At 38.5% G+C, this 27796-nt stretch overlaps 1 protein-coding gene across 2 annotated transcripts in view; it reads left to right on the top strand.

Annotated features, from left to right (window-relative positions):
- Positions 1–27796, top strand: part of HERC3 (HECT and RLD domain containing E3 ubiquitin protein ligase 3) — a 112115-nt gene that overhangs the window by 24906 nt on the left and 59413 nt on the right. For both annotated transcript variants that reach the window (XM_047092094.1, XM_047092095.1), the window contains exon 4: positions 27527–27686. In XM_047092094.1, the coding sequence (XP_046948050.1) occupies positions 27527–27686 (160 nt within the window). The remainder of the gene's footprint in view (positions 1–27526; positions 27687–27796) is intronic.

Genomic DNA, 27796 nt, shown 5'->3' on the forward strand with positions numbered 1-27796 from the left:
GAAGGCAGAGGTAATTATGGAGTGTTTTTATTTACTGTGAACTAGCACATGATAGAGATACCCCAAACCAGCTAGTCATGAATGAGAAATTGGAAGTTTTTCTGTGATGTTTTTATGAGTATTACCCTATGCTTTACCCATCTTACTGTTTTTCATTCTTCACTGAGGGTAGTTTCTGAAGCACAAAAGCTTTGGTGAATGTGTTTAGTATTTGCACTATGGAGATGTTAGTGGTAAACAGTATATAGGCATTCTGGCGATTTCATGCTCTCCTGTTGGTCACTGGGTATAATTCAGATTGACTAGATGCCTGTCTCCTTTCTTCTTTAATATTCTAGCTTTAATATAAAGCTTCCTTGGCTAGTCTTATAGGGAGGATGACTCATCTTTAGGTTTTCTAAATAGCGACTTTTTATATTTCTAGACTGACCCAGTGTGATTAGGAAGGGGTGAGCCAAGTCCCAGAGATCAGTGAAGGGATAGGTCTCTCTTCCCCTGCCCCTGTTTTTCTGTCTCTGTGTCTCTCACTCAAACACACACACACACACACACACCAGCAGACATAGGTTGAATGAAGGGAGGGTTCCAGTACACTTCACCCAGGATTGGGCAAGGCCATTGGACCCATAGAATTTCTTTCTTTTATCATTTTATGAGCTCAAGAAAAAAATCAAACTCTTATTCCATCTCCTCACTGCCCATCCCTTTAGTTCTTTTTAATTTTTTTTAATGTTTATTTATTTTTGAGAGATAGAGACAGAGTGTGAGTGGGGGAGGGGCAGAGAGAGAGAGAGAAAGACACAGAATCTGAAGAGGCTTCAGGCTCTGAGCTGTCAGCACAGAGCCCGATGTGGGGCTCGAACTCACAAGCCATGAGATCATGACCTGAGCTGAAGTCGGACGCTTAACTGACTGAGCCACCCAGGCGCCCCTGCCCATCCCTTTATTAAATCACTGTATGAATTACCATTTAACTGCCTTGATTTAGATATTTGGGTCAGAAAAACACTGTTTTCAAGTTTGTCCACAGTTTTAATGAACCATTAACTCTGGCAGTGTTCCAGCCACACACAGCTGTCTCGAGACCTGAGGACTGACCCTCTAGTGTCCAGCGGGGGAGCTTCAGGCTTTAGTGCATGTGGATGAAACCAACCAGGGAAAGCTCTGTGACAGGAAGGGCTGGAGGGAGCCAAAGACTTAAATGAATTCTTTTCTGTTCCACCGTGGGTGCCTCCTCTCTGTCCCTTGCTTGGACTGAGTGTCATCATGATCAGGCCAGAGCTGCAAATCAAGAAGAAGCCATTGGTCTTTTTTCACTTCTTTTGTTCCTCTTCCTTTACTGCATTCTTGACTCTGAATTTTGTACATCACTGTTTGTTTAATTTGTATATTTATATTAAGGACTAGGGCACTTTGACTTTCTTTATGCTTTAATACAGAATTTATTTCTGGTGAGGATTGCATGGCTGCCCAGGTGAGTCAGGCATATACTACCAAGGCATTTCAGTGGGAAAGGACGGTTCACTTGATAAATGGAATTGTTAGAGTTGGCTGTTTACCTGCAAATAGACCTAGACCCCATAGCTCACTCCATATTCAAAAGTAACTTCCAGATGTGTGAAGGACATAAATGTGAAAAGTAAAACTGCAAAAACAATAGGAAAAAAATTAGGGGAATGTGTTTAGAAGCTTGATACAGGCGGTCCAGGAGCCATAAAGGATAATGATTGGCAGATTTGCATTAAATTAAATTTTTTCTGTGATACAAGGCATTCATGAACAAAACCTAAAGATGAGTCTAGGTTGGGAGAAATAGTGCCATGAATTACCAGATAAAGGCTTCATATCTCAAATATACCAGGGCATCTTCAAGTTGATTAGAAAAAGATAAGCAACCCTGTAATGAAATGGACATTTTACAGAAGAGTACTTACAAATAGCCAATATGTGAAAGGAAATGAAAATTAAAATGAGATACCATTTTTTTCGTCTGTTTGATTGGCAAAAAATTTCAGAGAGTAATAATATTCGCTGCTCACTGGTACTGAAAAATGGGCAGTCATGCGCTGATTGAGGAAGTATGAGCAGCTACAATCCTTTCTGTAAATCACCTGGCTGTATTTAGTAAAATTTAAAATGGTTATACCTTTTGAATAAGCGGTTCTATTTTTAAGCTTCCTTACACAAATAAAAATGTTAATATATAGCAGAAGGAAATATTTCTAAGGATGCTTACTGCAGCAGCGTTTTCAGTGGCAAAGTAATGGAAACAGCTTGCTCATCCTCTAGGGAAGAGGTTGAATAAATATAACGGACAGTCAGAAGATAAAGCTTTAAGTACCATCTTTTATGCTGTTGACTCACAAATTATTTCCAGCCTTAACTTCACCGAATCCCAGGCTTGGTATCCATTTAAAATCTCTACTTGGATGTGTAATTGGCATCTTAAGTTTAACATATACCAAGCCAAACCTGATATTTCTTTTAAACCTGTTCTCCACCCCTTTTTCTCTTATTTTGTAAATGGCAGTACCAGCCGTCAGGTCACAAACCTTGAAGCCATCCTGGAACCCACCCTTTTAACTTTACTACCCTGTGAATTCCACCCCCCCCCCCCCGCCCCGCCCCCAACCCTGCTATTTTCCTTCCCCACTTTGTTTTTCTTCATAGTTTAGGCCTGTCTCATATACTGCATTCTCTCTTTGTCTTGTCTTTTTCTTTCTCATATTTGTTTCAGCTCCATGAGGATCAGGACTATTTTGTATCTCCAACACCTAGAATAGTATCTGGCATATTTAAGTGCAGCCTTCAGTAATTATTATTATCATTTTTTATTTATTTTGTATTTTGAGAGAGAGAGGCAGAGAGAAAGGGAGAGAGAGAGAATCCCAAGCAGGCTCCACAGCATTAGCGTGGAGCCTGATGCAGGGCTTGAACTCACAGAACTGAGAGATCATGACCTGAGCCTAAACCAAGAGTTGGACGCTTAACCAACTGAGCCACCCAGGTGCCCCAGTAATTATTTCTTGAATAAATGAATGATTATATCATGAAAGAAACAGTTACTAATTAAGGACTATAGAATCCCTTTTTGTAGAAATAAAATCAAGCCAAATAAGTCAGAGAAAGGCAAGTGCCAAATTGTTTTACATATATGTGGAGCCAAAAAAAAAAAAAAAAAAAGGAAAGGAAACTCAAGCTTATAAGTACAGAGAACAGATTGGTGGTTGCCAGAGACAGGGGGTGGGGTGGGGAAGGGTGGGTGAAATGGAAGAAGGTGGTCGAAAGGTGTAAACTTCCACTTATAAAATAAGTAAGTCCTAAGGATGTGGGGACTGTCATGAACAGTACTGGATTGTATATTTGAAAATTGCTAGGAGAGTAAATCTTAAAAGCTCTGATTACAAGAAGAAATTTTGTAGTTAGGTGTGGTGATGGATGTTAACTAGACTTATTGTGGTGATCATTTTGCAGTATATATAAATATCGAATTCTTATGTTGTACTTAATATAATGTATGTCAATTTTACCTTAATTAAAAAAAAAGTTAATTGCAGCTCCGTGAAAAAAAAAAGTCAAGCCCAAACTTTATTGAAAAAATTATGTCCCTTTGATTTTTCCGTCATGTGACTGTTATGTGGAATTTATTTCTAGACAGGCTTACTGAACATTAGCTGTCAGACATTTGCTTGTTGGCCTGTAATGATCTGCATGTTTGTAGGTATGAAGCTCCAAGAAAGAAAGGTCACCCCTAGAAGTACTGCTTGCACTCCTACAGCAGAGTGGCCTGATTTGCTTTTGAGGATGTTTTTATGAAATCAGTTGGAAATATAGTTGACTCTTGAACAACACAGTGGTTAGGGGTGCTAACCCCTATGCTGTCAAAAATCCATGTATAACTTCTGCCTTCCCCAAAACTTAGATACTAATAGCCTACTGTTGACTGGAAGCCTTGCTGATAATATAAATAGTCAATTAACACATGTTTTGTATGTTATATGTATTATATACTGTGTTCTTAGAATAATCTAGAGAAAAGAAAATGATGAGAGAGGGGTGCCTAGGTGGCTCAGTTAAGCAGCCGACTTCAGCTCAGGTCATGATCTCAGGGTTTGTGCGTTCAAGCCCTGTGTTGGGCTCTGTGCGGACAGCTCAGAGCCTGGAGTCTGCTTTGGATTCTGTGTCTCCCTCTCTCTGCCCCTCCCCTGCTTGCACTCTGTATCTCTCTCTCTCTCTCTTTCTGTCTCTCTCTCTCAAAAATGAACATTAAAAAAATTAAAACTAAAAAGAAAATGTTGAGAGAGAAAATACATTTACAGTACCATACTGTGTATGTGTATATATGTGTGTGTGTGTGTATATGTATATATATGTATTTATATATATATTTATATATATAAATATATATATCCATATATATATGGATATATATGGATATATATATGGATATCCATATATATATATCCATATATATATATAAATCCATGTGTAAGTGGACCCATGCAGTTCAAACCTGTGTATTCAAGGGTCAGCTGTACATTGTTGGTGCTGGGGACCCAAATATATTGAGTATTGACATCCTACAATGTCTTAGTTCCCTTACCCAAATATGTATTGAGTTTTTTGTATCTTAAAACTATAAGTATTCCAGGGGTGCCTGGGTGGCTCAGTCGGTTGAGCATCCGACTTCGGCTCAGGTCATGATTTCATGTTTCATGAGTTCTAGCCCCGCTTCGGGCTCTGTGCTGACAGCTTGGAGCCTGGAGTCAGCTTTGAACTCTGTGTCTCTCTCTCTTTCTCTGCTCCTTCCCTGCTTGCACTCTGTGGTAGATAATTGTACTTGGATTGCTAGGACAGAGTGCTGCTGACTCAGGATTGTACTCGTCTTCCACTCTGAGACATCATTTTTTTTAATATTTATTTTTGAGAGAGTGGCAGAGGGTGCACGAGAGAGAGGGAGACACAAAATCTGAAGCAGGCTCCAGTCTCTGAGCTGTCAGCACAGAGCCCGATGCAGGGCTTGAACCCACAAACCTGAGATCATGACCTGAGCTGAAGTTGGATGCTTAACTGACTGAGCCACCCAGGCACCCTGAGACATCTTTGTTTTTAATGATAGCTTTATTGGGATATAATTCACATACCATACAATTACCCACTTGAGGTGTACAGTTCAGTGGTTTTTAGTATATTCAGAGTTGTGCAGTTATCACCACTATCAATTTTAGAACATTTTCATTGCCCCCAAAAAGACCTCATACCATTAGCAGTCATTCACTTGTTTCCCCATTCCCCAACCACTGGCCTTAGGCAACTGCTAATCTACTTTCTGTCTTCATAAATTTGCCTATTCTGAACATTTTATGTAAGTGAAATACAATATGTGGTCTTCTCTGACTGGCTGATTTTTTTTTTTTTTTTTTTTTTTAAAATTTTTTTTTCAACGTTTTTATTTATTTTTGGGACAGAGAGAGACAGAGCATGAACGGGGGAGGGGCAGAGAGAGAGGGAGACACAGAATCGGAAACAGGCTCCAGGCTCCGAGCCATCAGCCCAGAGCCTGACGCGGGGCTCGAACTCACGGACCGCGAGATCGTGACCTGGCTGAAGTCGGACGCTTAACCGACTGCGCCACCCAGGCGCCCCCTGACTGGCTGATTTTAATTTAGCATAATGTTTTTAAGATTTACAGCATATATCAGTACTTTACTCCTTTTTGTTGCCAGATAATATTCCATTGTATGGATATACCACATTTTGTTTACACTTGCATCACTTGATGGACATTTGGTTTCCCACTTTTAGGATATTATGAATAATGCTGCTGTGGACATTTGTGTACAAGTTTTTGTGTGCGTATGTGTTTTCATTTCTCTTAGGTATGTATATGTAGGAGTGGAATTGTTGGGTCATAGGTAACCAGGTTTAACTTTTTAAGGAACTGCCAACTATTTTCCAAAGTGGTTGTACCATTTTACATTTTTGCTAGCAGAGTATGAGGATCTGAGAGATTTTTAAAAATCATATCTGTCCATAAGAGTGCCTACCTTATAGGGTTATTGTGAAGATTAAATGAAAGAAAAAGGATAAAGCACTTAAAACAGTTCCTAGTACATAGGAAGCAGTGAATAATGCTAGAAATTGTAGTATTATTGATACAGTGGGTGCTCCATGAGTATAGGAGGTTCAGAATCAATGCAGTGTTTTGTGTAGCAAAGTGCATGTAACATAAAATTCAGCATCCTAACCATTTTTAAGTGTACATTTCAGTGGTATTAAGTACATTTATAATGTTGTGCTACCATTACCATCATCTGTCTCTGAAACTTTTCTCATCTTGTAAAACTAAAACAATAATGCCCCATTTCCCTGCTCCTTTAGGTGACATTCTGCTGTCTTTATGATTTTGACTACTGTAAACTACTTCATATGAGTGGAATCATACAGTGTTTGTCTTTTTCTGATTGTCTTATTTCATTTAGCATAATGACCTCAGGTTTTATCCATGTTGTAGCATGTGTCAGAAATGCCTTTTTAAAGCTGAATAATATTCTGTACTATGATATACTGCATTTTGTTATCTATTCATCTGTCAGTAGACATTTAGGTTGCTTTCATGTTTTAGCTATTGTGAATTATACTTCTAAGAATGTGGGTGTACAGATATCTTATCAAGACCCTGCTTTCCCCAGGAGTGAAATTGCTGTATCATTTGATAATTTTTAATTTTTTGAGGAACCATCATACTGTTTTCCACAGGGGCCATACCATTTTACATTCTCATCAGTAGTGCACAGGATTCCAGTTTCTCCCCATCCTCACCGACACTTGTTTTTTTCTGTTTTTCTGCTAGTAGCCTCTTTTTCTGATAGTGTGAGGTGGCATTTCATTGTAATTTTGATTTGCATTTCTCTAATGATTAGTTATGTTGAGAATCTTTTTATATGCTCATGGGCCATTTAAAAATCTTTGGAGAAATGTATGTTCAAGTCCTTTCCCCTTTTTGAATTGGGTTGTTTATTTTTTTGTTATTGAGTTTTAGGAGTTTTCTATATATTCTGGATATTATTCTCTTATAAGATAATGCATGTTGCAAATATTTTCTCCCATTCTGTGAGTTGCCTATTAACTCTTTTTCAAAGTGCCTTTTGATGCATAATTCTTTTTTTTTTTTTAATTTTTTTTTCAACGTTTTTTATTTATTTTTGGGACAGAGAGAGACAGAGCATGAACGGGGGAGGGGCAGAGAGAGAGGGAGACACAGAGTCGGAAACAGGCTCCAGGCTCCGAGCCATCAGCCCAGAGCCTGATGCGGGGCTCGAACTCACGGACCGCGAGATCGTGACCTGGCTGAAGTCGGACGCTTAACCGACTGCGCCACCCAGGCGCCCCTTGATGCATAATTCTTAAAAATTCTCATGAACTCCAGTTTGTCTTTTTTTTTCTTCTTTTTTTGCCTGTGCCTTTGGTGTCATATCCAAGAAATCAAATGTCAAATCCAATGTCATGAAGCTTTTCAATGTAATATTTCTTAACATTAGAAGCACTTGGACAACTAAAAAGAAAACCCAAAAACATGTGTGGTCTTTGAAGCTAAATTTGTAATTCCAGTGTTTAGGATGGACCCAGGTGTTCATGTTTAGAAAAAGACTCCCGGGTGCCTGCGTGGCTCAATCGGTTGAGTCACCAACTTCGGCTTAGGTCATGATCTCATGGTTTGGGAGTTTGAGCCCTGCATTGGCTTGGAGCCTGGAACCTGCTTTGGATTCTGCCTCCCTCTCTCTCTGCCCCCCTTACTCGTGCTCTGTCTCTCTCTCTCAAAAATAAACTAACATTAAAAAAATTAAAAAGACTCCCTTCTGCGTATTGACTCCTAGGAAGGTGTCTCTTGGCTCTCTCAGGCAAATTTGATTACTCATCCTCTGTCCTCATAATATGCTGTATGCAATTTTGTCATTGGATTTACCTCACTATAAAAGAATCTTTAGGTCTATCTCCTGTTACGGATTTTGGGTCATGATTGATGGATGAATGGATAGATGGGTGGATGAATGAATAACCAGCTTCACTTAGGTCACATCTTGGATGTTTCCTCTTCCAAGAAGCCTTTCCTAATTCTCTCTCTCCTATGCACAGGCTGGATTAGAAGCCTGTCACATGGGCTGCCTTTAGCAAGCTATTCATACCCCTTTCATTATGGTGTGCTTAGCATCAGTACATAGGTCTTGTTTGCCTCCTCAGTTGTCAGTGCAGAGCCCGACACAGGGCTTGATCTCATGAACTTTGAGATCATGACTTGAGCCAAAATCAAGAGTCAAATGCTTAACCAACTGAGCCACCCAAGCACTCCTGGGATTCACCAATTCTAAGTGTATAATTTAATGAGTTTTAACAGTCCTAGAGAATCAGGTAGCCATCACAGTTGTGACAGAGAACATTTCTTTCACCCCAGACCTCTCTTGTGCCTCACTGTAGTCAGTTCCATCTCCCCCATCAACTGTTTTTTCCCTACATCTGCTTTTTGTTATAATAGTTTTGACTTTTCTAATATATAAATGTATAATCTTTTGTGTCTGGCTGTTTAGAATAATGCTTTTTTTAAAGTTTTTTTTTTTTTAAGTTAGGTTTTAATTTTGGGGGTGGTATTTTATTTTTTGTTTCCTTTTTTAAAGTTTGTTTATTTTGAGAGAGAGAAAGCATGAGCCGGGGAGAGGCAGAGAGAGAGGGAGAGAGAGAGAATCCCAAGTAGGCTCTGCACTGTCAGTGTAGAGCCGGACACGGGGCTTGAACTCATGAACTGCAAGATCATGACCAGAGCTGATATCAAGAGTCAGCTGCTTAACCAACTGAGCCACTCAGGTGCCCCTAGAATAATGCTTTTGAGATTCATCTATTAAATTAAAAGAATAAAACAGCATTTTTGATTTTTTTGATGGATAAAATATTTGAACATAACTTTGCCACAAATAAGATATATGAATGGCTAAAAATAAGCACATGAAAAGCTGCTCAACATCATTAGTCAATAGTGAAATATTAATTTTTCTTGGGTAAATTCCTAGGAACTGGTTCATATGGTAGCTTTATAAGAAACTGCTAGATTTCCATGGTGACAGTACCAGTTTAAAATTCCACCAGCAGTTCATACAAGTTCTAGTTGTTCCCTATCCTCTCTATCACTTGGTATTGTCCATCTTTTTAATTGTACCATTCAAATTGGTGTGCAGTAGAATCTCATTGTGGTTTTTAATATACATTTCACTAATGACTAATGATGTTGAGCAGCTTTTCATGTGCTTATTTTTAGCCATTCATATATCTTATTTTTGGCAAAGTTATGTTCAAATATTTTGTCCATTAAAAAAAATCAAAATGCTGTCTTATTCTTTTTCTTTTTTTAAGATTTTATTTTTAAGTAATCTCTATACCTAGTGTGGGGCTCAAACTCAGAACCCTGAGATCAAGAGTTACATGCTCTATTGACTGAGCCAGCTAGGTGTTCCATTGCTTATCTCATTCCTAACATTTAATAGTTACTGTATATATTCAGTATACAAGACTTTTATCAAATATTTCGCAAATATTCCAATCTCTGGTTTTCCTTTTCATGTTTTTAACAGTGTCTTTTGAAGAGCAAAAGTTTTTATTTTAATGAAATTCAATTATTGGTTTTTACTTTTAGGATTCATGTTTTTTGTGTTTTAAGTATTTTACATGAGATCATGACCGACCTGAGCCAAAGTCGGACACTCAGCTGACTAGGCCACCCAGCTCCCCCTGTTTCTGAATACTTCATATATTTGCTGTTATTACACTTGGTATTTTAAAAGAATTTAATACTTAATTTCTTTAGTAGTATATAGAAATACAGTTAATTTTTTGTATGTTGATCTTGAATCACCTTGCTAAAGTCTCTTAATAGTTCTAGTAGCATTTTTGTGGACTTCTTACAAATTTCTGCATAAATGATAATGTTGTCCACAATGTCAGAACATTTATTTGTTCTTTCCTGTGCCTTTTATTTCATCTTCTTTCTTTATTTCACTGAATGAACTGTAGAACAATGATGAATAGAAATGATAAAAGTAGATATCCTTGCCTTGTTCATGATCTTAGAGGGAAAGCATTCATTTTTCACTATTAAATGTGATGTTAACAGTGGGTTTTTCTTGGATTCCTTTTATCAACTTGTGGAAGATGCTTGATACTTACTAATTTTTTTTTTTAATTTTTTTTTCAACGTTTATTTATTTTTGGGACAGAGAGAGACAGAGCATGAACGGGGGAGGGGCAGAGAGAGAGGGAGACACAGAATCGGAAACAGGCTCCAGGCTCCGAGCCATCAGCCCAGAGCCTGACGCGGGGCTCGAACTCACGGACCGCGAGATCGTGACCTGGCTGAAGTCGGACGCTTAACCGACTGCGCCACCCAGGCGCCCCAATACTTACTAATTTTTTTAAGCTGTGAGTATTGAATTTTGTTAAGTGCTATTCTCAGTCTACTGAAGTGATTGTATGTATATTCATTTTTAGTATATTGAGTGGTGAATTTCATGAATTGTACTTGTTTATTAAGTTGAACTTGCATTCTTGGGATAAATCTCACTTGGTGATTTTTACATATTGCTTCTTTTGATTTCTAAAAATTTGGTAAGGTTTGTGCATCTGCGTTCATGAGGATTATTGATTTTCTTTTCTTTCAGTGTCTTTGGTTTTGTTCTATGGGGAATGCCAGACTTATACCGTGAGTTGGGAGGCGTACCCCCTTCTGTTTTCTGGAAGAGTTTGTCTATATTATATATAGACTCATTATAGGTTATTATTTCTTCCTTAAATGGTTGGTAGAATCTCCAGTGAAGCCATTTGAGCCTAGAGATTTCTTTGGAGGACATTTTTAGTTACAGTTTCATTTTTTTTAAAGATCTGAGAATAGTCAGATTACCTATTTTGTCTGACGTGAGTTTTCATTGGTTGTCTTTGAAGGAGTTTGTTCACTTCACTTAAGTGGTCATGTTTTGGTGCATAAAATTTTTCATAATGTCCCCTTGTTATCCTTTTCATGTCTGTACGCTCTGGGTTTTTTGTTTTTTTTTTTTTTGATGGAGATAATTTGTGTCTTCTCTCTTTGTTTCCTGATTAGACTGGGTAGAGGTTAATTAATTTTATTAATATTTTTAAAGAAAAAGTTTTTGGTTTCAGTGATTTTTCTTCTGCTGGTGCTGCTGTTCTTGCTCCTGCTGCTGTTTCTTCTCCACCACCTCCTCCTCCTCCTCCTTCTTCTTTTCTATTTTATTGGTTTGTGCTATTACCATTTCCTTTCTTTTATTTACTTACTTTGTGCTTAATTTACTATTTTTTTCCATTTTCTTAATGTGGAAATTTAAATCACTGACTTGCCACTTTTCTTCTTTTCTAGTAAGCATTTCATGCTAAAAAGTTTCCTTTTAAGCTTCACTTTATTTAGCAGTATTCCACAAATTCTCAATAGACATGTTCTTATTTAGTTCCAAGTACTTTGTAATGATTTCCCTTATGATTTCTGCTTTGACCTATGGATTGTTTAGAGGTGTGTAGTTTAATATCCAAATACATAGGGATTTTACTGATATTTTTTGTTTAATGATTTCTAGTTTAATACTCTATGGTCACAGTACATATTTTGTATGATTTCAGGCCTCTTAAAATTATTTAGATTTGTATAATAGCCCAGAATACCAGTCTATTTTGGTGAATGCTCTGTGTGCAATTGGAAAGAATGTGTATTTTGCTCTTGATGGGTAGCTAGTGTTTTATAAATATCAATTAGGTGAAGTTGATGATGTTGTTCAGTATACTATATGCTTACTGATTTTGTGTCTGCTTGTTCTATCCATTAGTAAGAGTATAGTGTTTAAATCATTGACTAGCGTTGATTTGTTTATTTCTTCTTTTGGCTCTCTAAGTTTTGCTATGTGTATTTTGAACCTCTAGGTATGCACACATTTAAGACTAAGGTTTATTTAAATTATTTAAGATTATTAGGTCTTCTTGATGAAGTGTTTCTTTTAATGTCATGAAATGTCATTCTTTATCCCTGATAGTATTCACTGCTTTGAAGTCTACTTTGCCTGATATGAATATGGCAACTTCACCTTTCTTTTGATTACTGTTAACAGGATATATCTTTTACTTTTCATTTTTCTTTGTCTTTATATTTGAAGTGGGTATTTTGAAGGCAGTATGTAGTTGGGTCTTGCCCATCAATACATTCTATCTCTGTTTGATTGGAGTTTTTTCACACACATATGTTTTTAAGAGAAAATGGACAGAGGACTGCAATCTAAAGATAAAGTAGATGGATCTCAGTAAGAAATGTTTTGCCTGCTGTGATAAAATTAATATTTTTTAAAATTTACTTATTTTGAGAGAGAGCAAGGGAGGGGGGAGAGAGAGAGAGAGAGAGAGAGAGAGAGAGAGAGAGAGAGAGAGAGAATATCTCAGGCAGTCTCCATACTATCAGTACAGAGCCTCACATGGGACTCAAACTCATGAACAGTGAGCCAAAACCAAGAGTTGGACACTTAGCCGACTGAGCCATCCTGGCATCCCTGCTGTGATAAAAGATTATTAGGTCTTCTTGATGAATTGTTCCTTTTAATGTCATGTCTTTTGATTGGAGCATTTAGACCATTTATATTTAAAGTAATTTTTGATAGGTAATTGTTTTCTGATTGTTTTTGTAGTTCTTTGTTCCTTCTCTTGCTCTTTTCACGTGATTGATGACTTTGTGTAGTGTTGCACTTGTCTTTCTCTTTATTTTTTGTGCACATATTATAGGTTTTGGGCTTGCGGTTACCATGTGTTTTATATATAACATTCTGAGTATATATCAGTCTATGTTAAATTGATGGTCACTTAAGTTCAAACACATTCTAAAATAACTACTTTTTTGCTCCCCTCTCCCTCTATCTTTTATGTATATGTTGTCATATTTTATGTCTTTTATTCATACTTTTCTCATTTCTAATTATGATCTTTTATTTTTCATGTAAAGAAGTTCTTTAACATTTCTTAATGTTTAGTGGTGATTAATTCCTTTGACTTTTGTCTGGGAAACTCTTTATCTCTCCTTCAATTCTGAATGATAACCTTGCCAGATAGAGTATTCTTGCTGGTAGATTTTCTTCTTTGAATATATCATGCCACTCCCTTCTGGCCTGGAGGGTTTCTGCTGAAAAATCAGCTGATAGCTTTTTGGGGTTTCTATATATATATAAGTTTGTATATGACTTAGTGCTTCTCTTTTGCTGCTTCTAAATTTTTCTCTTTATCTTTAACCCTTGACATTTAAAAAAAAATTTTTTTTAACGTTTATTTATTTTTGAGACAGAGAGAGACAGAGCATGAACGGGGGAGGGTCAGAGAGAGGGAGACACAGAATCTGAAACAGGCTCCAGACTCTGAGCTGTCAGCACAGAGCCTGATGCGGGGCTCGCACTCATGGACCGCGAGATCATGACCTGAGCCGAAGTCAGATGCTTAACCGACTGAGCCACCCAGGTGCCCCTAACCCTTGGCATTTTAATTATTATGTGTCATGGATTAATTTTTTGAACTTTCTGTGCTTCCTAAGCCTGATATCTGTTTCCGAGGTTAGGAAAGTTTTCAGCTGTTGTTTCTTCAAATAAGCTTTGTGCCCCATTCTCTATCTTTTCTCCTCCTGGAACCCCTATAATGTGAAGTTTTGTTCCCATGGTGTTGTCCAAGATATGCTTTAATGTATCCTCATTTATTTATTTATTTTTAAGTAACAGTTTTATTGCATATGAATATAGAGAGCCTAAACTCAGATGTGTTAGTGGTGTTCGTTTATTTATTTATTTATTTTTACCTAGATAGAATCAGAGGAGTTGTTACAATGAATAGTTTGTTAGAACATCAACTGCATTAAGTGTCCACTTTTTTTTTTTAAGTAAATTCTATACCCAACATAGGACTCAAACTCACAACCCTGCACTCAAGAGTTGCATGCTATACTGACTGAGCCAGCCAGGCACCCCCACCATCCCCATTTTTAAAAAATTCGGTTTTTCCTTTTGCTGTTGAGCTTGGGTGCTTTGCACTACTCTTCTTCTAGGTTGCTGCTCCATTCTTCTGCATCTGCTAATCTGCTGTGGATTCCCCTTAGTGTATTTTTCATTTAGTTATTGTATTCTTCAGCTCTGATTGTTCTTTTTTATATTTTTGTATCTCTTTGTTGAAGTTCTCAGTGAGTTTATCCACTCTGCTCCAGTGCAGTAAGCATTTTTATGACCTTAAATGATTTTGTTCTTTTTCTGAGGTTTTGTTTTGTTCTTTCATTTGGATCATATTTCTCTGTCTTCTCATTTTGCTTGACTTTCTGTGTTTGTGTCAATGGGTTAGGCAGAACAGCTACTTCTCCTGAACTTGAAGCATGGCTTTGTGCGTGATCATCCCTGTGTAGACTGTGTGTGCTAGTGGCTTTGCCTGCCTAGCTGGAATTGTGGCCATGGGCTTGCGGTCTCAGGGCACTCGGTACTGTGGCTGCCCTGGTGGGATGGTAAGAGCTGAATTGGGTGTGGTTTGGTGTTGTCCTGGGGGCGGTTTCCTGTGTAGAGATTGCTCTGGCAGGCCTGCTAAAGCTGAAGTGGGTGTAAGCTGTGGGGGTGGTCATGGGATATTCAGCATAGGGGGTGCTCTGGTATGATGACTGGTTGATCAGCCAAGGTTGATGTGGGCCAGGATGTCCCAGGGCACTCTGCACAGGGGACATCCTGTGGTTTGGCTGGAGATGAGGTGGGGTACTGGCTCTGGGTTCGTGGGACATTCCATTTAGGGGGTGCCCTAGTGGGGCAGCTGGAACTGAGGCAGGCATGGACTGGGGTTCTGGGGTGCTCTATCAGGGGGGTGTGCTGCCAGAGCTGAAGTCAGTGTGAGCCAGGTTGTCAGAGCACTCTGCATCGGCGGGGAGCCTTAGCCAAGCTATCTGAAGTCGAAGTCATACAGGCCTGGAGTGTTCTAGGGTGCTGTGTACTTGTGTCACCTTGTTGTAATGGCTGTAATGAGCACTGACCAGGGATGTCGTGGTGTGTGTGTGCTGGGTTTCTCCTTAGTGGGAGGGATGGGACTCGTGTGGGTTAGGGGTCTGGGGCTCGCTGAAGCAGTAGGCTGCTTAGGGTGCCTGGACCTTGGTGTAATCCATGCTTTCAAGGTGGAAGGGGAACGTAAACCATGGTGGTCTTTAGGACCTCAGACCTGGAGAGGGTTTCAGCAGCTCCTCTGCTGTTTGGCAGGGTTTTAGGCCTACTTCTTATATATTCTTTTTGCTCTTTTTAACCATGGCTTTTTTTTCTGGGCCTCAGGGCATCCAGGAATGTTGTGGGCTACGGACCCTGTGCTCACTGAGGTGGCAGGCCAGCTATGGCATCTTGTGGCTATGGCCATGAGACCCTGCTCTCATTTGCACTGTCAAAAGTGCAGGAGGAATGCTAACCATGTCACTAGCCCCTTTGACCTGAAGAGAGTTCCAGCAATTTCCCTGCTAGTTGATAAAGTTTTAGAGCTGTATTTCTTATGTACTTTTATGTATCAGGTTTCTCTTTTAAACTGAGGCTTTTTTTCCTGTGCCCCATGGCAGACATATCTGCTCACGGTCCCTCAGTACTGTCCCTCCCCACTGCAGTTCACAGTGTTGGGGTGGGGGTTTGGTTAGTTACTGTGTCTCCTGTCTTTCTTGCCATTCTCTATGTGGTTTTTTGATATGCTAAAGCTGTTTAGTCAGCCCTCAGTTCTTCAGGAGGAATTACTGTGTAAATAGGTGTAGATTTAATATGTTCCATGGAGGAAGTGAGTTCAGGGTCTTCCTGCCTTGTCATCTTGGACCAGAACCATGCTTGTCTATTAAAACATGGCATCAAATTATGCCATGATTAGCAATTCTGTGTTCCTGAAAAATAACTGAGTCACTGCAGCTGATCTTATTCTGACTACTGCAGTGCTAGTGACTCAAAAACACAGTCCTCTCCCCTTCCATTGCCTGTGACAGGCCTCCATATGTCCTACCTGCCTTAGTGTGTCTGGTTTATTGCATCTGAAAGCATATATGGTAACTTGAAATTTATGGCTCTAAGAAGAAACTATTATCAGAAACATTCTTCATAGTGTTTTTTAGGTTTCTTTGGTTTGTTTTTTTGGGGGGTGGGGTGGGGACATTTGTATATAAACTTTAAGGCCTAAGATAAAGTCACCTGTCTCTGAACTGAGAAATACTACTCTGAAGTCTGTCATAATTGGTCTTTTTCTCTCATTCTTTAGTTGAAACTATTTGGTTCAATGATTGCTTAAACTTGGTCATAGGATTGGCATACATAGGATTAAGCAAGTAAACATTTGATATTCCTGGATAATTTAAATGAAGTATCAGCTGCTCAGAGATGCTGCATGTCTCCAGGAATCCAGCTCTACACCATATAGGAAGGTTAATATGACTTTAGTTGGAGCATTTGTGGGAGAGCTGTGTCTTTGCCTTTTCTTTTAATTTAGCCAGGTTGAACAAAGATAGTTTGTGGACTTCGTCTGATTTAAAAAAAAAAAAAAATCCATACATGTCGGGGAAGAAAAATGTTATTTTAAGATTCTGGCTCTGGGTTTCCAGTTTCAGGTACGATGGGGCAAGCACATTCTTTTCTCTCTCTCTTACTGAATGTGACTATAAAACCTGGACAGAATGCATGAAGTAGCTCTTTTTGGGTGCTGAAAAGCAAATGATGGCAGGTGGATTGGGAAAGACCAGAATTCAAGGTACCACTGAACTACCATTGAGTTCACCACTTTCCCCCTCTGGTCTTCCTGCCATTTGGTCCCAGAGGCACATACAGCTGTGGAAGTACAGTATATTGACTGGAGAGTTACAAAGGAGCTCCAAGAAACCTGAAAGTATTGGGGAGATTTAAGGGAAGAAGGAGCTTGAGAAAGCAGCTAGATATAGTCATCTCAACTCCTGGGCTCACCCCTGAGCTGTGTATATGTGGATCTTACCTACTTCACATATAAACGACTCTGAGAACTGAACTAACACATACATCACCACCCATGTTCCAGGCTGGCCACCATGTGCTATGTGCAGGGCACAAATCTGAATGGCAGTGCAGAAGCTTTGAAAACTAAAACACAATTGTCAGCATTCTCCAGAAGATTTAAATAAGTCACAGAGTCTTAAAATACTCAAAATGCTTATGGTACAATTCAGAATTACTCAGCATATGTAAACCCAGGAAAATCTCAACTAGTATGGTAAGGGACAATCAGTTGATGGCAAAACTAGAATAACATAGGTATTGGGATTATCTGACAAAGATTTTAAAGCAACTGTCACACAAATATTCCAATAGTCAGGCTCAAACTCTAGTGAAATAAATGGGAAAATGAAATTCTCTGCAAAGAAATAGATTATATAAAGAGGAACCAATAAGGTAGCCAAAATGGAAAACTCATTGGATGGCCTCAGTAGCAGAATGGAGAGGACAGAGGAAAGAATCAGTGAAGTTGAAGATAGGCCAATAGAAATTCCCCAATCTGAATAACAGAGATAGAACAGAGTGAAGGTAAAAATGAAACAGGATTTTGGTGACCTGTGGGACAAGGACAGAAAGTCTAATATTCATGTCATGGGAGTCTTGTCAGGAGAGGAGAAAGAATGTGGTACTACTGAAAAGGATAATGGCTGATAAACTTCTAAATTTGGCAATAGATATAAACAGATTCAAGAAGTGCAGTAAACCCAAGTAAGATAAACTGAAAGAAATCCACACCAAGATCATAATCAAACTTCTGAAAAAACACTTGAAAGCAACCAGAGGAAAAACACATATTACCTGTAGGACAAGATTGAATCAAATCATAGTGAATTTCACCCCAGAAGCTATGGAGGCCATAAGCGGCACAGCATTTTTAAAGTGCTGCAAGAATAGAAGTCTATCCAGAATTCTCTGTCCAGCAAAAAAATACCCTTTACAAATGAATGTGAAACAAAGGCATTTTCAGATAAAGGAAAAGTCAGAAAACCCATAGCCAGCAGACCTGTCCTAGACAATTGCTAAAAAATGTTATTTGGACGGAAAGGAAATGATAACAGAAGGAATACTGGATATCAGGAAGAAGAAAGAGCAACAGAAATAGTAGGTATATGGGTAAATATTATAGACTGTTCTCTTCTTGAGTTCTTTAAAATATATTTGATTTACAGCAAAAATTCTAACATTGTGGTAGAGTTTTCAAAGTGTACAGATGTAATATTTAAGACTACTGTAGCTTCAGGGGGAGGGGGATAAAGGGACCCATATAATGATAAAATTTCTGCATTCTACTTGAAATGGTATTGATTCTAAGTAGACACTGAAAAAAATAATTATATTGTAATCCCTAGAGCAATCACTTAGGTAACTATACAAAGAGATATAGTAAAAAGCACAATGAATTAAGAGGGAATACTAGAAAATACGTAAATAATGCAGAAGAAGGTAGGAATGAGGAAAAAGAGCCATGAAAAACAGAGGGAACACACTGAAAACAAATAACAAAAAGGTAGGTCAAAAATCCAAACATATCACTAATTTTATTAAATATAAATAGTCTAAAAACAATCAAAATACAGATCTTATATTAGATTTTTAAAAATAACCCTACCACATGCTGTGTATAAGAAATTGACTTCAGGGACACTTGGGTGACTCGGTCAGTTAAGCATCTGATTTAGGCTCAGGTCATGATCTAACAGTTCATGAGTTTGAGTCCCACATTGGGTGATCTCGTGACCTGCTTCGAGTGAGCCCTACTTCTCTTTCTCTGCCCGTTGCTCACTTGCGTGCACTCTCTCTCTCTATCAAAAAAAAAAAAAAAAAAAACCCAAAAACAACAAAAAACAAAACAAAAGAAAAGAAAAAGGAATTGACTTCAAAAATAATAATCTAGGAAGTTTATTTACTTCTGGGCATTTACTTCAGAAAATGAAAATTTATTCTTACATAGTTACCTGTACACAAATGCTTATTACAAGTCTATAATTGCTGCAAACTAGGAACAGTGGTTTGTGGTACATCCATAATCAGTGGAGTACTGGTCACTGTGGGATACATGCAACAACCTGGATGAGTCTCTCAGTCATTGTATAGAGTGAGAGAATCCAGACTTGAAAGGTTAGATACTATAGAATTCCATTTATGTGATGCTATAGAAAAATATAAAACTATAATGCTAGAAAAGGGATCAGTGGTTGTCAGGAGTTAGGGATTAGGAGAGTGTGTGACTAAGAGACAGCACAAAGGACTTTTTTGGAGTGATGTTCCATATCTTGATTGTGACATGTGCTTAAATTCATAGACTTGTACATAATAAAAGGCCAGTCTTGCTGTACAGTAAATAAAAAAATTGTTTTTGGAAAGCTGAAGCTGGTTTGAATGCCTTGGCTCAAGAACAAGATAGAATTTCTCTTGTGGAAATAACTCTTTTCTGTTATTGTTGTGTTATAGAGTTGAGTCTAAGCATAGCCCAGACCACCTCCCGCCAAATGTTTAGATGAATAATTAAGAAAGTAGTTGGAATATGGCTTAGGACAAGACAGATACAGAAGCAAATACTGGAGAGAGAGAGAGAGAGAGAGAGAGAGAGAGCGCCTAGTTGTGTTGTGGGAAGACAGGGGACCCCAGGAGGAGAATCAGGCACTAGGAAATTCTCTTTTTGGGATCTGCAGGAGAATTTGGACTATTTTCTGTTTTGAGTGGTTTGTTGAGATAATCTTATTTCCATCATCGCAGATCTTTAGTTCAAGTCAGCTGCACCCCTCAGACTGGGTTGAGAGTACTGAGGGAACACTGCCAGGGGAGAGCAAGAGTGTAGCAGCAGGAGATGGGGCATGCACTAGGGTGTGTTCAGTGGGAAGCAGGAATCCGGGTTGCGTGAATATAAGGATTTAGAATCCATAGGATGGCAGTGCAGAGCATAGGATTCCTCACAGGATGGCCTTGTCTTTTCTACTATTAAAGAAAAGTACAATCTTCGAATAGATAATTGGGAGAAACTCAGAAAGGATACATTTAAGTAATGAGAGTTTAATCCTTTTTATCATACCAACTGCTGACATTTAATTTATTATAGTTTTATTAGTTAAAAATTTAGTACCAAATATTGATTACTAATTTTGTATATTCTGTATACTTTCCATCCAACTGCAGACTATTAAATATATTTCTCATCTGAACGGACATGAAGAAAAAGAGTCATTTTTTTTGTTATCCATACCTAGACTAATCACTTTATTGTTACTTTTACCGACTTAAAATCTTTCTAGTCCTTTTCCATGAAAGAATATAATACAGCCTAGTGGGTATAATCGCTCTGAAGTCAGAAGGACATGGGATCCAGTTCTAGCTCCTCCATTCATTAATTGTGACTCTTGGCCACGTTACATGTTTTCTGAGCTGAGGCTTATTATAACCCTGCTTCACAGGGTTGCTGCAGGATTAAGTAAGTATTGACATCATCCATGTACCCTCTAGGCTCATACCATCCTTCTCTATTACCACCCTTTGATGGTTTAATGCCCAATTCACTATTAGCTTGAGAATACATTAAAAATTGTGATAGGCTCAAAAACCAGGTAGAAATAATCCTGATGTTATAAGTCCAGTTGAACTGCTGACTTGCTCTAAGCGTATTCCACATTTGTCACTGTTCTGCCCTATTCCTTTGGCTCATTCAGTGTTGAGAACATTGCTAAAGACTGTTAAAGACTTTAAAGGGTTGCTATGAGAGGATCAGAGAGAAAATATACTTTTATCATCAAAAAATGCCAAATATTTCTCAGTATGTTTAATTATTTTAATGCGTGGGTTGAGGTTCTGTCATGATCTGCAAAATATAGCATATAGTCTTGACAGAATGAACCAGAGAGATTGCATGTGAAAATGTGCACTGCAGCCTGACTGTTCCCAACTGGGGCAAGGGAGTGTTCAGGGAGAGGTGTGAATGAAGCATTCATTCCCACATTGGCCCGACCTAAGGAGTGGATTCTAGAAGAGGGATTATAATTTCACTCTAACAGATCTCCAGTCTGAATCAGATGAGCTTGGTTTTCTGGTCAGAAGAAATAAAATAAGTTGGATGTGGTACAGTCGGTGGTTTGATTCTTCATAGATTTTTGCATTACCAGACATTGCCTTTGGGGCTGCAGGTTTTATTGTTGTGGCAATGGTGGTTTGATGTCTGTTTTGATGGCTAATATGTGATGGTACAGGAATTGGTTTGTCTTGGACTTGACCAGATTGGGAGTAAATGGTACTTGGAATCTAGACATGCCCTTTCGAGGCTGTTCAGCTGTGGTAAATAAGATCAAGAGGGATGTTATTGACAGATTTTGAGGCAAGAAAATAGGTGGCAGATCAGGTAGAGAGTATCCTGTCAGTGGAGAAACTTATTACTAATGCTAATGGCTAATACTAATACTAAAGGCTAATGCTAATATCCAGACAAGAAAAGCTAATGGTTGGCATAGGAAGTCAGGTATTAGGGCCTCAGGCCTCAGTCATGGCTGATGTGTCAGGCCAGGTACCCAGGACCAGGAGAACATAAAAACTGCCCAACTCCTGGAACTGTGGTTCAAGGTGGATATTTGGTCAGACGAGTAGAGTCTGAATCACCTGAGGTACTTTGATTAGGAGTTTCTTACCTTGTTCTGAAATAGAGACAGGACTGTTCCTAGTGTATGAGGCAAGGCTGAGTTGGAACATAGGTTCTAATGGTGAGTCGAAGTTAAAGAAGTTGGGCAATGGGAACTACAGGAGTTAAAGTATCTTTCAGATTTCTTTGACGTGAGCATATTTTTAGTTGCTTATTTTTTTTAAAAAGCTTTTGTTTTCAAGTAAAATATTTACACAAGCTATGTTTAGCTCAAATAGCAGCTCCCTGCCTCCCCTGTCTTCACCAGCAGAGACCATTCCTGTCAACTCTTTTATTTAGCTCTTTCTTTTAATATTTACCTTTATATTTCTAAATAACATGCTTATAATGCTATTTTTTCTCTACATACTGTAGAGACACTGGGGAAATTAGCATTCTTTTATATTCTCCACCCACTCTCTTCTCTTCCTCACCCCTAGACACTTACCCTTTCCCAAATAGTTGAGTTTTTAAATCAATTGACACGAGATTTTTAATTATGTAAATTACATGTATTTGGTTATTGTGGTTGTGTATAACATGATTACTTTTATTTCCTATAAAACGTTTTATGTGTTTCATGAAGTTAATGATTTCTTTTTATTTTTTTTTCTTTTGCATAGTAACCTCTTTATTCTCTGAAATAACTGTAAAACCATAACAATATAAAATTCATCAGATTGTATTTCATTTTTCACCTTAGAGGCATTCCTTCAACTTTGCTTCATAGGCCTGCTACAGAGTGTTTTGGAAATGTTTTTCACCTCTTCTTGTGTAAGATTTTTGTTTCCTGGGTCCTGTATTTTCCTTTGTTTTGGAGGCATGATCTTATGGTAACTTTCTGAGAAAGGCAGCATCTGATATAAAATATTTTGAGAGCCTTACATGCTTGAAAATTATTCTTTTTCCCCCCTCTCCTCACATTTGATTCATGGTTGGTTAGATACAGAATTCTCAGTTGGAAGTCATTTTCCTTCAGAATTGTGAAGGCATTGCTCCATTGTCTTCTAGTTTTCAGTATTGCTTCTGAGAAGTCTGATGCTGTTCTGATCCTTGTTCTATTGTATTTAAACTGTTTTCTTCTCTAGAAACTTCAGAGTCTGTTTTGGTGTTCTCAAATTTCAAGATGAAATGCTCTGAAGTAGGTCTATCATCAGTCATTATTCTGAGTCCTTCATAGGTCCTTTCAATATGAAACTTAAGTCCTTCAGTTATGAGAACTTTTCTTGTGTTTCTTCTTTGAAATATTTTACCTTGTGTTTTTCTCATACTCTTTTTGGAGTTCTTATTTTTCTGGTATTGGACCTCTTGGAATAATCCCCTCATTTATTTCTTTTTTCCTCCTTCTGTTTTGCCCTTTGCCTTTTTGTTCTGTTTTTTAGAAAATTTCTTCAGTTCCAGTTTGCCATCCTGCTTTTGAAGGCTTTTTCTTAAGATTTTACTTTATTTTAATTTATGTTTATTTTTTTAGAGAGAGACAGAACACAAGTTGGGGAGAGGGGCAGAAAGAGAAAGAGAATCTCAGGCAGGCTCCACACTGATGGTAGGGCTCGGTCCCATGACCCTGGGATCATAACCTGAACCAAAATCAAGAGTCAGAGACAACCAACTGAGTCACCCAGGTGCCCCTCTTAAGATTTTATTTTTAAGAAAGAATGCTGAATTTTGTCAAATGCTTTTCTGCATCGACTGATAGGATCATATGGTTCTTTTCTTTTATTGATGTGATGTATCACATTGATTGATTTGTGAATGTTGAACCCGCCCTGCAGCCCAGGAATGAATCCCACTTGATCGTGGTGAATAATTCTTTTTATATGCTGTTGAATTCAATTTTGCTAGTCTCTTGTTGAGAATTTTTGCATCCATATTCATCAGGGATATTGGCCTCTAGTTCTCTTTTTTGGGGGGTCTCTGTCTGGTTTGGGAATCAAAGTAATCCTGGCTTCATAGAATGAGTCTGGAAGTTTTCCTTCCCTTTTCTATTTTTTGGAACAGCTTGAGAAGGATAGGTATTATCTCTGCTTTAAATGTCTGGTAGAATTCCCCTGGGAAGCCATCTGGTCCTGGACTCTTATTTGTTGGGAGATTTTTGATAACTGATTCAGTTTCTTCACTGGTTATGGATCTGTTCAAGTTTTCTATTTCTTCCCATTTGAGTTTTAGAAGTGTGTGGGTGTTTAGGAATTTGTCCATTTCTTCCAGGTTGTCCAGTTTGTTGGCATATAATTTTTCATAGTATTCCCTGATAATTGCTTGTATTTCTGAGGGATTGGTGGTGATAATTCCATTTTCATTCATGATTTTATCTATTCGGGTCATCTCCCTTTTCTTTTTGAAAAGCCTGGCTAGAGGTTTATCAATTTTGTTTATTTTTTCAAAAAAACAACTCTTGGTTTCATTGATCTGCTCTACTGTTTTTTTTAGATTCTATATTGTTTATTTCTGCTCTGATCTTTATTATTTCTCTTCTTCTGCTGGGTTTGGGGTGTCTTTGCTGTTCTGCTTCTATTTCCTTTAGGTGTGCTGTTAAATTTTGTATTTGGGATTTTTCTTGTTTCTTGAGATAGGCCTGGATTGCAATGTATTTTCCTCTCAGGACTGCCTTCGCTGCATCCCAAAGGGTTTGGATTGTTGTATTTTCATTTTCGTTTGTTTCCATATATTTTTTAATTTCTTCTCTAATTGCCTGGTTGACCCATTCATTCTTTGGTAGGGTATTCTTTAACCTTCATGCTTTTGGAGGTTTTCCAGACTTTTTCCTGTGGTTGATTTCAAGTTTCATAGCATTGTGTGTCTATAAGTGTGCATGGTATGATCTCAATTCTTGTGTACTTATGAAGGGCTGTTTTGTGACCCAGCATGTGATCTATCTTGGAGAACGTTCCATGTGCACTCGAGAAGAAAGTATACTCCATTGCTTTGGGATGCAGAGTTCTAAATATATCTGTTAAGTCCATCTGATCCAATGTATCATTCAGGGCCCTTGTTTCTTTATTGACCATGTGACTAGATGATCTATCCATTTCTGTAAGTGGAGTGTTAAAGTCCCCTGCAATTACCACATTCTTATCAATAAGGTAGCTTATGTTTGTGAGTAATTGTTTTGTATATTTGGGGGCTCCCATATTCGGTACATAGACATTTCCTGATGGATAAACCCTGCAATTATTATATAATGCCCTTCTTTATCTCTTGTTACAGCCTTTAAAGTCTAGTTTGTCTAAGTATGGCTACTCCAGCTTTCTTTTGATTTCCAGTAGCATGATAGATAGTTCTCCATCCCTTCACTTTCAATCTGAAGGTGTCCTCAGGTCTAAAGTGAGTCTCTTGTAGACAGCAAATAGATGGGTCTTGTTTTTTTTATCCATTCTGATACCCTGTGTCTTTTGGTTGGAGCATTTAGTCCATTTACATTCAGTGTTATTATTGAAAGATATGGGTTTAGAGTCATTGTGATGTCTGTAGGTTTCAAAGCTGTAATCATCAAGACAGCATTGTATTGGCACAAAAACAGACACATAGACCATTGGAATAGAGTAGAGACTCCAGAATTGGACCCACAAAAGTATGGCCAACTAATCTTTGACAAAGCAGGAAAGAATATCCAATGGAAAAAAGACAGTCTCTTTAACAAATGGTGCTGGGAGAACTGGACAGCAACATGCAGAAGAATGAAACTAGACCACTTTCTTACACCATTCACAAAAATAAACTCAAAATGGATGAAGGACCTGAATGTGAGACAGGAAACTATCAAAACCTTAGAGGAGAAAGCAGGAAAAAACCTCTCTGACCTCAGCCACAGCAATTTCTTACTTGACACATCTCCAAAGGCAAGGGAATTAAAAGCAAAAATGAACTACTGGGACCTCATGAAGATAAAAAGCTTCTGCACTGCAAAGGAAACAATCAACAAAACTAAAAGGCAACCAACTGAATGGGAAAAGATATTTGCAAATGACATATCAGACAAAGGGCTAGTATCCAAAATCTATAAAGAGCTCACCAAACTCCACACCCGAAAAACAAATAACCCAGTGAAGAAATGGGCAGAAAACATGAATAGACACTTCTCTAAAGAAGACATCCGGATGGCCAACAGGCACATGAAAAGATGCTCAATGTCGCTCCTCATCAGGGAAATACAAATCAAAACCACACTGAGATACCACCTCACACCAGTTAGAGTGGCTAAAATGAACAAATCAGGAGACCATAGATGCTGGCAAGGATGTGGAGAAACGGGAACCCTCTTGCACTGTTGGTGGGAATGCAAACTGGTGCAGCCACTCTGGAAAACAGTGTGGAGGTTCCTCAAAAAATTAAAAATAGATCTGCCCTATGACCAGCAATAGCACTGCTAGGAATTTACTCCAGGGATACAGGAGTGCTGATGCATAGGGGCACTTGTACCCCAATGTTTATAGCAGCACTCTCAACAATAGCCCAAATTATGGAAACAGCCTAAATGTCCATCAACTGATGAATGGATAAAGAAATTGTGGTTTATATACACAATGGAATACTACTTGGCAATGAGAAAGAATGAAATCTGGCCATTTGTAGCAACGTGGATGGAACTGGAGAGTGTATGCTAAGTGAAATAAGTCATAGAGAGAAAGACCGATACCATATGTTTTCACTCTTAAGTGGATCCTGAGAAACTTAACTTAACAGAAGACCATGGGGGAGGGGGAAGAAAAAAAAAAGTTAGGGAGAGAGCCAAACCACAAGAGACTCTTAAAAACTGAGAACAAACTGAGGGTTGATGGAGTTTGGGGGGAGGGGAGGGTGGGTGATGGGTATTGAGGAGGGCACCTGTTGGGATGAGCACTGGGTGTTAATATGGAAACCAATTTGACAGTAAATTTCATATTAAAAAAAAAGATTTTATTTTTAAGTAATCTCTACACCCAATGTGAGGCTTGAGCCCACAACCCCAAATGAGCCAGCCAGGTACCCCAACGGCTTTTTTCTTTAAATTTTTGCTGCTGTATTTTCATTTTCTAAGATGATTTTGTTTCTCCGATGTTTCAGTGGTCCTTATCTTCTTTTATTTCTCTGACAACATAAATTTTTTTCTGCTCCCAGCTTGGTCTTTATCTTCACAGTTCATTTTCTTCTGTTTGTTTTGCTCTTTTCTTTCATGTTAGCATTTTCCTCACATGTGATAATCCTGGGCCAGCCTTTTATATTTAAAAGTAAGGTGCTAAAACACGAGTGGAGCTGTGGGCAAGGCTTGTTAACTAGCAGGAAGCTGGACATTTCACTGGGGACCCACAGATGTCAGTGTCTGTGGATCTTCTCTTTTGGGCCTGTTTTCTCAGGGAAATCCTCTTTTTTATTACCTACGTATGTATGAGACTGTCCCCGAACTGTGGGGAGAAAGGTGCTTCCTCTGTTAGGGAGGGAGGGCTCTAGGAGGGAAGGTCTTATTGTTCCCAGGCAGAATTTCACTCATTGCCACTGCTTTTAGTCATCTGTCTCATTCCCACTCACATTTGGGTCTCTCTGGTTCACTCTCTGCAAATAGTAAACCTTCGGACTTCTCGCTGGAGGGAAGCACCAGGCACAAGAGAAGACATCTGGGATATGTGTTGCTGATGCATGCATACGTGCTACCCAGTGTAGCTGGGATCTAAATTGATTTCTTTAGAAACATATAAAATTTATAATCTCGATAAATATACCAATTTAGTAGTTCTTTCTGAAAAACAAAACTGCCTAGGAGGATCATTCTGAAGAAATTCTGAAGAAAATTCTGTGTGATTTCTAGGCTATACATTTTCCTCCTTGGTTTGGTCTCTTTCAGAGCAAATTGGAGCTTTGGCAGATCAGCACATTGTCCACGTGGCATGTGGTGAGTCCCACAGTCTGGCCCTCAGTGACCGGGGCCAGCTGTTTTCGTGGGGTGCAGGGAGTGATGGTCAACTGGGACTCATGACTACTGAGGATTCGGTGGCAGTGCCCAGGTAAGAATGTCATGGACAGGAATCTGACTTTTCAGATATCAGTTTTATAAATTCTGTTTCTTGCTGTTGCTTTGTTAGACTCTTTGTTTTTGGTTCTACTTTATTTAATT

Source organism: Lynx rufus, unplaced genomic scaffold (assembly GCF_022079265.1).
Source record: "Lynx rufus isolate CCGP_SWC_20201006 ecotype Redwood Valley unplaced genomic scaffold, mLynRuf1.p SCAF_3, whole genome shotgun sequence".
Taxonomy (NCBI): domain Eukaryota; kingdom Metazoa; phylum Chordata; class Mammalia; order Carnivora; family Felidae; genus Lynx; species Lynx rufus.